The sequence below is a fragment of the Lepidochelys olivacea genome, assembly GCF_965140295.1.
Source record: "Lepidochelys olivacea isolate rLepOli2 genome assembly, chromosome: 1".
Lineage (NCBI taxonomy): Eukaryota > Metazoa > Chordata > Testudines > Cheloniidae > Lepidochelys > Lepidochelys olivacea.
The window spans coordinates 34,294,983-34,308,263 of NC_140411.1; the positions used below are offsets into that span (position 1 = coordinate 34,294,983).

Sequence of the window (13,281 nt, forward strand, 5' to 3'; positions counted from 1 at the left end):
TGTGGGTGGGCGTAGGGGAGCTGATAAGGGGGCTTCCAGCTATGGACAAAGCAGGCACCCAAGCGATGTTATAGCAAAACATTGCACAACTTTAAATGGAGCATGTTCTGTAATTGAGCAGGGACTTAAGATGGAAACAACATTAAGTGAGAGGATGTTAAGTGGGGAGTTACTGTATTTGCTATAGAAAAGATTGGTGCATATCTGAGTTTAATATTTTTATGTGCACTTTCAGAGCAATCCTAATGGATGTGATATGGAGAGAAATGTGGTTATTTATCCCACTCCCTAAATAGCCTTCTCTTTCATATTATAAATATTTATTAACATGACAATGAAGTTGCTGGTGGTAAACTTGATATGGCTTCAATTTTTGTGTGAATGATGGCTACGCCATCCCCAGCTTTTGAGCAAGTTACCTTGAAATCAGTGGTTCCCACAGCGTTTTGTGGAACTCTAGTTGTCTGCAGAACACGTGCTGGTGGTCTGCAGAAAGCCATCTCATCACATAGTTGTGGTTCATTCCTTACTGTTTTCCCCAATAGACTGAAAAGCAGCTAAACATTTTTGTTTTGTTTTTTATTTTACTTTTCCAAGTATACAATTGCTGTGGTTGCCACAGTGAGGCTATTTAGTTGTCAATGGGCAGGAAAGTGGTCCTTAAGACAATCTATTTCAAAATATGGTCCACGTAAAGAAAAAAATTGGGAAGCCCTCATATTACTTAATACTCTGATAGACTGTACTGTCTGGTCAGTCTCTAATGATTTACTGATTAGCTGATTAATAGTCAATGCTTGGGGAATTAACACTATACTAAATTACTTGATTCTGCATGAGATTATAGGCATAATTGTTTTTGTTTTGAAAGATTTTGTAGTCTCATCTAAACATGAGAAGTAATAAAGTAGAAGGGTAAAAGAGATTGTGAACAGATACTTTAAAACACAAGGGGCCAGTTTCTTATACCCTTTTCACCACCATTGTTCCCAGTGGGATCAATGAGACTCTTTCTGGAGAAAGTGCTACTTACTAGAGTAAAGGTTTCAGAATCTGGCCTATGGAAAACTGACTGAATAAGGTTTTTTGCTAATAGTTTTGAATTATGCTTTTGCTGTGTGGGTTTTCTAATCTCTGTTTTAGACTTTGTCTACTCTAGCACAGCATTGTTGTGAATACGTGAGACTCTGTCTAACTCTGTTTTGTTTTGTCTCAGTCACATTGATCAAACAACAACATGGCAAGACCCTAGGAAGGCGATACTTTCACAGATGAATGTTACAGCCCCCACCAGTCCTCCAGTGCAACAGAACATAATGAATTCAGCATCAGGTAAGCAAACATATATAAATATTTTTCTATTTATATTTCCAAGAAAGGCATTACAAATGTATGAACAACTTTTTGACAAAATTTCAACTTCTGCAATAACAAAGTACAATTCCTCTCAATGTCCCTGCCCTTACTAGTTTCTTTCCACTAATTTAGAAACATTATATTTCTTTCCTTTTTAAAATGTAAATGCATAAATCTTGATGCCTTAAGCAACTGGATGACGTGAGCTGAAGGGATGACATGAATTTGTAACATCAGCATAAGTGTAATTTAATTTTTGTTGTGCTTTCTAATGGAGGACACTAACTTTTTAAGAGATGAGGTGGTAAACTAAATCTTCCTCCTAAATATTAAATACGTTGTTTATTTTCTTTTCTCCCCTTCAGAGGTGTGCTTGCACATATCCTCCTGCCTTTTTGAATTTTGTTCTTCCCACCTGGCTGTTTCTCTCACATCTGTTTTTGAAGATCTCCCCACAAAAAGAAAAGTCCTTTTGGCAGAGGAAATGCAATGTTTTCCTTCCTCCTCCTCCACTCCTAAGTTCCCATATCATGGTGACCATTCCTTTAGCTGATGGAGTACCATATTTGGCTTCTCCTGGAGCCTGTCAACACAGCTTTTTCAGCTAGCTTGTGGGGCATCACTCGAGAGTAATGCAAGGTGCACACTCCCATAGGCTAAAATTCACTATTTTCCACGTGCTCCCTGGCCCTGCTACTCTAGCGAGCAAGCAAATCATCTTGGTCCCATTGCTAATTTGTGATAGCTGTTGTGGCTTTCCTCATATTTTGTCTGCTCCTTCCTCTCCAAGTCTAATTTTTATTTTGTCTGCCTCTTCATCACCATTACATCCTCAAGATCATTCTTGTGCCTCTTTGGTCCTCTGCATATAGATTCATATATTCCAATGCTAGAAGAGACCATTTTGATCATCTAGTTCTGACTTCCTAAATAACGCTGTCCATTGAACTTTCCCAAAATAATTCCTAGAGTATATCTCTTAGAAAAATACCCAATCTTGATTTAAAAATTGTCAGAGATGGAGAATTCACCACAACCCTTGGTAAATTGTTTCAGTGGTTATTTACGCTCACTGTTAAAAATGTGTGCCTTATTTCCAGTCTGAATTTATCTAGCTTCAACTTCTAACCATTGGATTATGTTTTACCTTTCTCCGCTAGATTGAAGAACCCATTATTAAATATATAGTCACCATGTAGATACTTACAGACTGTAATCAAATCACCCCTTAACCTTCTTTTTGTTACTCTAAATAGGTTGAGCTCCTTGAGTCTATCACAGTAAGGCATGTTTTCCAATCTTTTAATCATTCTCATGGCTATTCTCTGAACCTTCTCCAATTTATCTGCATCCTCCTTGAACTATGGGTACCAGAAAAGCATACACTATTCCAGCAGCAGTCGCACCAGTGCCAAATAGAGATAAAATATCCCCTCTGCTGCTCGAGATTCCCCTTTTAGACGAGCCTGCATCTTATTCCCTGCTTAGACAAGTTTGTATCTGTTTTATGCTGCTGCTTACACACTACAGACAGCAGCAAAAGATTAACAGGCAAACGATGAGATTGAACAGTTTGTGGCTGTGACTTTTGAAGGGGAGGCAAGTCAAGCCATTGTCTTGACTTACTGCTGGCGAGGCAATGGGATGAGATAGCACTCTGAGTTCAGTCGGAGTTCCCCCATCCCCGAAACAAATGAAGAGATCTTAGATGGATTTAAGGAGGTCATGGCTGAGTGCAATTAAAAATCCCAAGATTTCTCTTATCTGAAAAGATAATCTAACTCAGCCATGACTTTTCCGTTAATGTATGGAATGTATGATGGGAAAGTTACAGACATGATTCCCCTGCAGGATTCTTTATCTGGAGACTTCAGAGGAATAGGGAACGGGAGAAATGAGGCATTCCCACTATCACAACCCTGATTTATTTATCTCTCTGCTTATACCAGAGAACTAAATTTTCACTGCCGAACTGTGCTGTTCTGTATTTTAAGCTGTCTTTAAAGACTTTCATCTCACCTTATTGCAGAGATTGAGAGGAAGAAAGTGATGTCGATATTCGTGAAGTGGCACACAATGCAAACTTAAAGTTTATTCTAAAATTGACATTTCTCTTTGGTATCTCATACTTCTGGGAAAATAACCTTGTTTAATGCAAGTGCATGAATGTTCATGACTTAGTCTGTTTTTTTTTTAAATAGGGCTTTCCGCATTGTAGATCAGTCTAGTAAATTCTCCTCCCAAAATCTGATTTTGATCAGCTCTGTAAAGAAACTGTGTAAAAATTAACACAGGGTTCTTGTGTATTACCAAAAAGATTATCGTATTTTTGTCTGGTTTGACTATTGAACTTAGAAAATGAGATGCCAAGTAAACACTTCAGCTGACATTTTTTTTTAACCCTTTTAATTCGCTTGGAGAGTTGATAGTTCCAAAATTTTCTTGTATTTAACAAAAGTACGTTGAGAGAATTGAATTCTAGGACTGCATTCATTGTAAATTGATGCTACTATTGACAACCCAATTTGATTTAATGTACCTAATGTATTAAAATTGATTTTTTTAAACTATACTTTCATATTTTGCCACATATACATTGTTCTTTTACTTTATTGCTGAGTTTGGTAATTAATGCATTCTTAAATGTGTGACTAAAGAGAGTGGGAAATGAAAGGATGAAATGGGCAACTGCTAAGTATCTTCCCTTTGTGGGAGCAAGGATTGTTTTTCTGTGTTAGTACAGCACACAGGACAATGGGACCTCAAGCTTTTTGGTTGCTACCATAATGTAAATATTTACTATTACTAGTAGTAATGATCTGAATAGTTTTCTTAAGTTTCCTAATTTGAATAGTTATCCTCAGGAATTGGTTTGTAAGGGTGGAAAGTAAAGTTTTTTGATGCCAAAAGTTGGGATTTGCTGGCATGAATATTGTTACTGGCAGTGAAATGTGATCTAATGCTTCTTGTTCCAGAGATCTCAATACTCTTTTAAAAAAAAAAAAAATGGTTAGGCAGATGGCTGCACTCTTCCTGGTTTGAGCTTGTTCCAAGTAACCTGCCTAAATTTCTTGAACCATACTGGTGGGAAGGGATGTTGCAGTATTAAAGACAAAATAATCTATGTAATCTTCCTGTGTCAAATTGGATTAAATGAAGTAATAGAAAATTCTCCATCTCATCAACAATGGGAAGAAATAACTTGTTTTTGTATGTGGTCTATTTACTAGTAGAAATTGGTCTTTATAGTTGTTTCTGGACTCCTCTGCTGTGCCACTGAAAGACATACCGATTGAGAGTTCTACAGCAGATGTTTACAACCTTTTTCTTTCTGAAGCCCCCTGCCCCGCCAACACGCTATAAAAACTCCACGGCCCACCTGTGCTATAACAACTGGTTTTCTGCATATAAAAGCCAGGGCCAGCGTTAAGGGATAGCAAGCCAGGCAATTGCCTGGGACCCCATGCCACAGGGACCCCTGCAAAGGTACATTGCTCAGGCTTCAGCTTCAGCCACAGGTGGCGGGGCTCAGAGCCCTGGGCTTCAGCCCCAGCAAGTCTAATGCAGGCCCTACTTGATGGCCCCCCTGAAACCTGCTCATGGCCCCCCAGGGGGCTCCAGAGCCCTGGTTGGGAACCACTGTTCTATAGAAAAAGCTGCATAGCTTTGGTAAGTCTCTTATTAAAGTGATATAAGGTGCTCAGGTACCTTAGTGAGAGACAGATATACATTTCAAAATAAAAATAACCGTGTCAGTTTTCTATGCTTTCATAGTTGATAGAACTGATGTGGAAGATTTTGCACAAAGGAAGTGTACAAGTAACATAATTGTGTCCTTTGAATCATTAATTTTACCCATCAGGCCGCTCAATTTGCCCTCTTCAGCCAAACATGTAGAGACATTACAAATGTAATTTGGCAATAGATTTTTTTATTTTAATGCTGTCCATCAATTCCATCAGTGTTCTCGTTTCCTTCCTTTTGCCTTCTATTACACCCCCCCCCCCCCCCGGAATTAATTTTCTTTAGTGGTATTTGGTAGAAATCCTCAGAACTTAAAGCTACATTTTAAGTGACTGTTAAATTAGGTTAGAATTTAGCAAGAAAATGGCCATGTGAGAGAGGCGGACAGAAGCAAATATGTAGTTTATAGCTCCTTGTGGGTAATATAGCAGCAAATGAACCAGGGCCCTGTGGAGGGTGTAAATTTCAACTACCTTTATCTTGAGGATTCCTGCTCATTTTTAGCTTCAAATTTACCTTTTCTCCATACAGTTCATGATATTGTGTACACTGTAAAAACTGGATATTATATGTGCTTATCAGAAAAATTATGAAAAAAGTGTGTAAGAGCTCATCATACGTTGGGCTACATTTATTTAGAGGGGTGCTACTCATTTTGGGAACTTGTCATGAAATTGAGCCATGGAAGGTTTACGACTCTGGTGAGAGTCTCATGTTAGAAGATTGAGATTTGAAAAGTAGTGGGGGTGAGGGAAGAAAAGTTCCCTGCAATATGTTTTGTTTTTTCTCATGTAACAATAAAGGTGAAGGATGTACAAAATTATTCCATGTGCATCTTTTTAGACTCTGTTCCCATGTAGTGTTGGACATCTTGGTGGATTTGGACCATTTGATATTACGAAGCACCTAAAAGTTTTTGGTTGATAGGATCACATAGTTGGCTGGCTGACGGTTATAGATAGATAGTTATGAAGAGAAGCTATTCCACTGTCTCCTTGTGAATTGCTCAGAAATTTTTATTTAAAAATAAACCTTCAAGGTGTTTTATAATAGCACTATCTGGATTAGCTGACTTTTACTACTAGAGTTTAGCTGTTGCTTTAGTTTGACAAATTGTGGATTTATGGACTGTTTGGTCTTAATTACTTACTTGTTATCAAGTTGGCAGATGTAAGTATTTATGTACATACCTCCACTTGCTGTATGTATCACCCTTAGAAGAAATGTCTTGTTCCCTTCCTGCCCTATCTCCATCTCTATTTAAAAATTAGACATTGTAAAATTTGCTCACTATACATTAATAAAACTTGTTTGATCTACCTTCTGTCCTCTTTTTCCACCCCTTCTGGCAACTACATGTTCTGTGTTTCCTTAATTTATACCCTCAGTTATTCAGGGCGGGGACAGAATCTCAATACTCTCTATAGAGGATAACTTGTGTTTGGAATTGGAATCTAGTTTTTTGAAAATTTTGTCCAGATAGTGTCAAAGTTAACAAAGATGAATAGAACAGGAAGAAGGCTCATTTCCATTGCAACAGGATGTTGTTTGCATTGGGAAGGTGTTTGTGATCAAACATTTTATATTGGATAAAGCAGTCATTGAAATTGCCAATATCTACATTGGAAAAGAAATATGTACTCTGTACACTACACATATATGAGTGAGAATTTCAGAAGCACTCTGCTCCCATTGAAGTCAGTGGAACTTCTATAATTATATAGGAAATATACTTGACACCTTCAGGTCTTCTGTCTGTCATCTTCCTCCCCTCCTTCTTCTTCCCTCCCCCCCCCGCTTCCCGAGAGAGTGTCTGCTGCTCTACCTCTTCTCCACCCTTTGAGTTTTCCACCTGGTGAGTGGCTCAGTATTTGCTTTGCTATTGCTCAGTCAGCTACACAATGTAAGTGACATGATTCTGTTTAGTTTCACAGTTGTTCAGAAAACTAAACAGCAATGAACGCAGACAGGACTCTGGTTAGTTTTCGCTCTGCAGTGTGGCGAAGCTGTGAGCAACAGCAGAGGCATGGGAGCTCTTTTACAGACTCGAGAAGAAAGCACTGTAGCAGATAGCAGCGGTTTTGTTTTCTGCAGAAGTTGATGGCACTTCCCAAGGAAGGTTTCCTACTCTACAGCTAAGTGAGCAAGCTCCTTTTTTTTTTTTTTTTTTCTTCCAAGCCCTGTTCACGGATATCCTGTTAATCTAGAAATGAAATTCTGCTCATGGCTCCCTTGGTCTGGGACTAGTGGGCTGATTTTCACTCTCAGGTCCACACAGGCAGATGGACTGCCATCTGTTGGAGTTTTGCTTCCAGGGTATCTTACTTTTAGGAACTACCTGCCCCCAAACACTTAAGTGCAGTAGAACGTTTGCTTTACGTCCATTAGGACATGGAGTTTTCTCTAATCTTCATCATAGTCATCTGAATTTGAATGGTTTTGCCTGTCTAGCTGTCATCTCCTGGCTCTGGGACTAGGGGATAGGTGAGATCGTCCTTTTCTGGAGTCTGGTGTCATTGGGATGCATGGATTAAGAGGTGACTGGTGTGGAGAAAGTAAATAAGGAAGTGTTATTTACGCTTCACAACACAAGAACTATGGGTCACCAAATGAAATTAATAGGCAGCAGGTTTAAAACAAACAAAAGTAAGTATTTCTTCACACAGCACACAGTCAACCTGTGGAACTCTTTGCTAGAGGATGTTGTGAAGGCTGAGACTATAACAGGGTTAAAAAAAGAACTAGATAAGTTCATGGAGGATAGGTCCATCAATGGCTATTAGCCGGGGTGTGCAGGGATGGTGTCTGTAGCCTGTTTGCCAGAAGCTGGGAATGAGCGACAGGGGATGGATCACTTGATGATTACCTGTTCTGTTCATTCCTTCTGAAGCACCTGGCATTGGCCACTGTCGGAAGACAGGATACTGGGCTAAATGTGGACCTTTGGTCTGACCCAGTATGTCCATTCTTAAGGTCTTATGTTCTTATGGTCTTAGATGTGTGGAGAGCAAGGTTAGTTCAGTGGTGATGGTGTTAGTCTGGGACTTGAGACCTGTTTCCAGTTCTCTACACTGCTACAGACTTCTTATGTGATCTGACCCTAGCAGACAGGTTAATTCCTTGGGCTTCAGAATTCTGGTGCACAAATCCCATTAACAGTAGACATGGGTATTTTCACATCTGTAAACAGTTTTTGGAAGTGGTGCATCTCCACCAGTAGCTCATGAGGAAGACTGAGTAGCTTTCTGTTATATATAATTGTATAGTTACTTGGTTTACACATTTTGTGTGTATAGCTAGTTGCTGAGGTCAGTGTGTTTGGGGGAGGTTTCTTCTGAAAGGAGGCAGTCTTGGAGCCATATCTCCAGTAGTGGAACAGTCCACTTTCCTGTCCAGAGAAGTAGAGCCCTGGTAATCTGCAGATATCCTCTTCACATCTGTGCACCCTGTTTGTGGATCGTAGATGGATGCAGATCCAAATTTTATATCTAAATCCTGAAAATCTGCAGGTATCCATGCAGGATTCTACAGAGAAGGAGGTGCAGAGCAGCCAGTTGGCACCAGAATGCAGGAATTTAAAGCAGAAACATAGTTTAAATGGAAGCTGCCTGGGTCAGGGACAATTCCTATGTATTTTAACAGCACCTAGCACAATGTAGGCCTGATCCTGATTGAGGCCTCTGTGTGCAAATAAATATTAATTTATTCTTTAAAAATTCTCAAGAACAGTTCTTTTAAGATTAAGCAAAAATCTATTTTCCCACAACTGTAACTTTCAGCAGTAACAGGAGTCTAAAACAAAATGATAGGGAAGGGTTATTCCAATGTTAAACTGATAAAATAAATACTAGTTTTTTGTGTGATTTCACCTACCTGCCTTGTAAGTTTAGAGTGATTTGTGTGTACATACCAGTCGGTTCTGTACTATATAAGACTTCTAAAAACTTAGCCAAACACTGACCAGCCAACCTTTGTAGATTGTTCTTATTGGCATTTTGTTGCATGTTAGATTGAAGAGGAGGGGAAGAAGAGCCTGATGGCTGTTGAAGGAAGTTCTGTTTAATTTTATCTATCTTCTTGATATTTGTGGCGGAGGCACCAAGAACCTTGTATAGGCGCCCCTTTTTATTGCTTAAATCCAAAGCAATAAGGATGGTGTTATTCAAGTATCTAAATCACTGATACAAAAAGTCCCACCCTTAGTTAAATAAATTTGTGTCCCAACACGTGGCAGGTAATTTACAAAGGCAGAGGACGACACAGTTCCACCTCAAAGAGCTTACAGTCTGTCTAAAGACAATACAGATGAATGATTGGGTGGGAGGACGACGACAACGAAATGATAAACTATAAGTGAGAATAAGTAGCATTCAGGAGCAGTATTCTAGTGGCAACTCCCCACCCCATATCTTGCAGGTCATTTGGTAGATGAGGGGCCAGAGAAGACCCTCATGTTTCCTCATTCAGGCATAGCCCCTGGATTCGGCTACAGGGGAGATTTTGAGATAACACGTACAGGCCTACCTGCTGGGAGTGGGGCATAGCATAACCCTTCCTTTCTCCTTCAGCCTCTGTGCATTTGTGGTATTTCTTATTTATTTGCTCTTCTTGTCTCCCTCGCTCCCTGCAGTATCATGCCTTGTATCTGCTACGGCCCATAGCACTTTCACAGTGTTGGGGGATGATTCCAGTAAATTTTGCTCTCCTGCTTATGTTGGAGGAGCAGCAAAATAAAACTTCAGAAGAATCATGTCAGTTTCATGCTGCTGCTGAATCTTACTTACCAGATGAACTTTCACCGTTAGAGGGAGAGAATTACTTCCTACCTTGCTACAATTTCAGGTGCTCATACTGGTTTCATTCTGGCAGGCTCGACTTATTGCTGGTTTTGTATCCTAAAATTCCTTTACCCTGAATGGACCCTAGCAAAGGATTAAGCGCCAAAACCTATTAAAAGACACAAAAGTTATAAAATCAAACTCCAGATTTTTAATAAAATGGCAGAAATGCTTTATGATATCATTTGTATGATTTCTTCATCCCCCCTTCTCTGCCCTCCTCCCAGGACTGTTAGACATGAGCTTGAAACTATTTGTTTCATGTACTGTTTTACATGTAAAATGTTGGGATTTTTTTTTTTTATTTAGAGCTATTTTTGAGCTGGAGCAAACAAGAGCCTACTATGAATTCCTTCCTTCTATATTGCAGGCCCACTCCCTGATGGATGGGAACAAGCCATGACCCAGGATGGAGAAATTTACTACATAAACCATAAGAACAAGACCACATCTTGGCTAGACCCAAGGCTTGACCCACGCTTTGGTAAAAGTTCATCTCACTTAAGAATTTTTTTTATTCACTTTAGTTTCAGTTCACTTTAGAAATTTTCATTTCGCAGGCAAACTTTGGAATATTTTTAGCAGTAAGATAAAATACTTTGATTTGAATCACATACACCCTAATTATATCCTTTAAAAAATAAGTATAAATTCATATTCTCTCTGTCATCTAAATCTTTGATGCCAGAGGTCAGGACTTCACCAGTTGCTTCATAGGGCTCCCAACTTTTGTGGCATCCAGGAATTACTTTACCAGAATAAAACATTTGATCCAGGCTCTCTGTTCTCCCACAATTGCAAATCTTTACCAGCTAAAATGATGCTTCCAAAAGAAATATTTACCTTCCTTTATGATATCCTAACGAACTCATTAATAATAATCCTCATGCTGTCAAAATCCGTTTGAATCACACACCAGCTTATAATTCCAGCTTGCTACAGTGATGATCATGTTAAAGGTGTCCGTTTTTAAACAGTATTGAGAGAAATATGTGATAGTGCTGCTTGTATCAAAATCTGTTATTTGAGGCGTGGAAAATACTCATCGGTTATTATTTTCGTGACAATAAAATTATTAAAATCTTTTTAAATTAGAGGAACTAATCTTTCACTTTTTTTTGGTAATGTTAATTTTCAGGCATACAATAAGAGAATGTTACAGACTTTTCAACCTTTTTAGCCTAAGTATCACTTTCCAAAGTCTACCACATACCTCCATCTGAGACAGTTATAATATACCTATGAAAATGGGGGGTGGCGGGGGGCGGGGAGAAGAGAGGGCGGGAAGGAGGCCTCTAAGGGATAACACGATGAGTTGTCTGCCATTACAGGATTTTTCTCATGTACCCCCTGATGAGAGCTCATGTACCTCAGTTTGAACACCACTGCAATAATGGAATATAGCTACAGAGTACAGTGGATTGTGGAAATCACAGATCTAGTCTAGCTGCATCATACAAATGGTCATTGAGCTGTACAGAATTGTAATAATTTTCTCAAGTCATGTTTTAGCATTAAGGTACTTCGGGTATTTTGTTTTGTTTTTGTTTCCGGTACAAAGTCATGATACTTTACAAAAAGTCTACAAATTTTAATAGGTACAATAGCTTTTCCTTGATTTGTTATCCAGATAATTCACTATTTTCAGCTCCTTTGGGTGGATTTGTGAGGTATTTTTTTCAGAGCTATGGAAAAACCTGTATAAAAACTCTGAAACCTGTCATAAAAAAGAGAGCAGATCATTGTGGTTTTCAAGCTTTAGTCTTGGACTCAGTGCAACTAAATGAAAACAGTGTGCAGATCACTGGGTAGGTCAGGCTGAGGGGATACAAAGCCTTTGAAGCTTTACAGGGGTTGACCTAACAACAATTGTGGGCCCCTTTTGGGAGAGTCATTAACTCCATGAATGCCATATAAACATTATAGTGGAAAACTCAAACTCAGCACTTCACTTTTATTTTAAAATGGCTGCTAGAAATTTCAGTTTGTTTTTTTTCAACTGTGTAGACCTAAATGTTTAAATATAAACATCCGTCTGTTCTTATGAAAACCACAGAATTATTACAATTTGTTTATAAGCTGCTGACTAGCTTGTAAACAGGTTGAACCACTGTGCAACCTGAGTCAAAGGTGGGGCATATATGGGAGATTGTCATCTTTGGCAGATCTATCCATATTGCCCTTAATACTAGCCTTCTGAGTTGCAGTCCTATTAGTGTGTTATGAAAGCAGTATTAGTCATTTGAACTTCAGAATCTACTTAATATATGAATAGTAATCTGTGTTTGAAACAGGAAGTAGTTATTTAGAAAAAGCGTTGCCTTTTACAATATAAAGAGGGATGCCAATTATGTTTACTTAAGTAATCACGCAGGAAATGTATTTTGCTCTTCTTCCATGTATTGTTTTACAGTTTTGAATTATAAGAGCTTGGGTCAGCCAGCTAGAATTAAAAGAGAAAAAATGTTTTTAGGTAAGATGCATCTAATTTCTAAGAACTAATTTCAACTCCCGTAAATAGTACTGTCTCAATAGTAGGGTGGAACTACTTGTCTTGAGCATACTGAGGATCCATAAAATGTTATGGCTCTGGCAGTTAAACTGAAAAAGGACAGAAATGTCCAAAAGATTGCATAAGGGTTTCTTACTGCATAGTTTCCCTTTTTGGGCCCACTGTGTATGTGTATCCCAGACAGGATTGAGTATGTGCCAAGGCTTTTTATTTTGTGGTTGGACTTTTAATCTGTTCCAGACCTTTTCAGTCAAAGAGCTCAAGTGTAACTGAAGGGGGCAGGAAAGGGGGGTGGGGGAAGAGAAAAAACCATGTGAGCTCCTCTGATCTAGAGTGACGGCAAATAGAGACAGGCTGCTAGCTGCTGTTGAGCTTGAAGGAGTTTTCCTTGAAATGTGTACAACTTCACATTCTATTGCGGTTTACGTTTTTATCATCTGTGCCAAGAAAGTACAAAATCTTATTCTTGTTCCCTTTTCCAATATGACCTCCTCCAGGCCACTCCGGCAGTGTACGTACTATAGTTTTGTTAGAGAGACCAGGTAGGTGAGGTAATATCTTTTATTGGACCAACTTCAGTTGGTGAGAGAGACAAGCTTTTGAGCTTACACAGAGCTCTTCTTCAGCTCATAGTTTTGTTGACAGAGGTAACTTACTGTGTCTGATGTTTATTTTACTTTGTCATGTGCAGATCTTTAGTAAATGTGTGCTGATTTGATTAATCAAGTTTGATTGATTCAAAAGCTTACCTTTCAGTGATCAGTAGGAGTTGAAAATCGTGTTTATTTCTGAAGACTGCCGTGGCCTTTTGTAGCCTAATTCTTTCCACTG

The 13,281-nt window shown here is 38.9% G+C and overlaps 1 protein-coding gene across 8 annotated transcripts in view; it reads left to right on the forward strand.

The window, feature by feature from the left end:
* Positions 1–13,281, forward strand: part of YAP1 (Yes1 associated transcriptional regulator) — a 139,749-nt gene that overhangs the window by 62,901 nt on the left and 63,567 nt on the right. For 4 of the 8 annotated variants that reach the window (XM_084627662.1, XM_084627663.1, XM_084627664.1 and 1 more), the window contains exons 3-4: positions 1,217–1,332; positions 10,309–10,422. In XM_084627662.1, coding sequence (XP_084483788.1) covers positions 1,217–1,332; positions 10,309–10,422 — 230 coding nt within the window. The remainder of the gene's footprint in view (positions 1–1,216; positions 1,333–10,308; positions 10,423–13,281) is intronic. The other 4 variants (XM_084627666.1, XM_084627667.1, XM_084627668.1 and 1 more) reach the window with 1 other exon arrangement.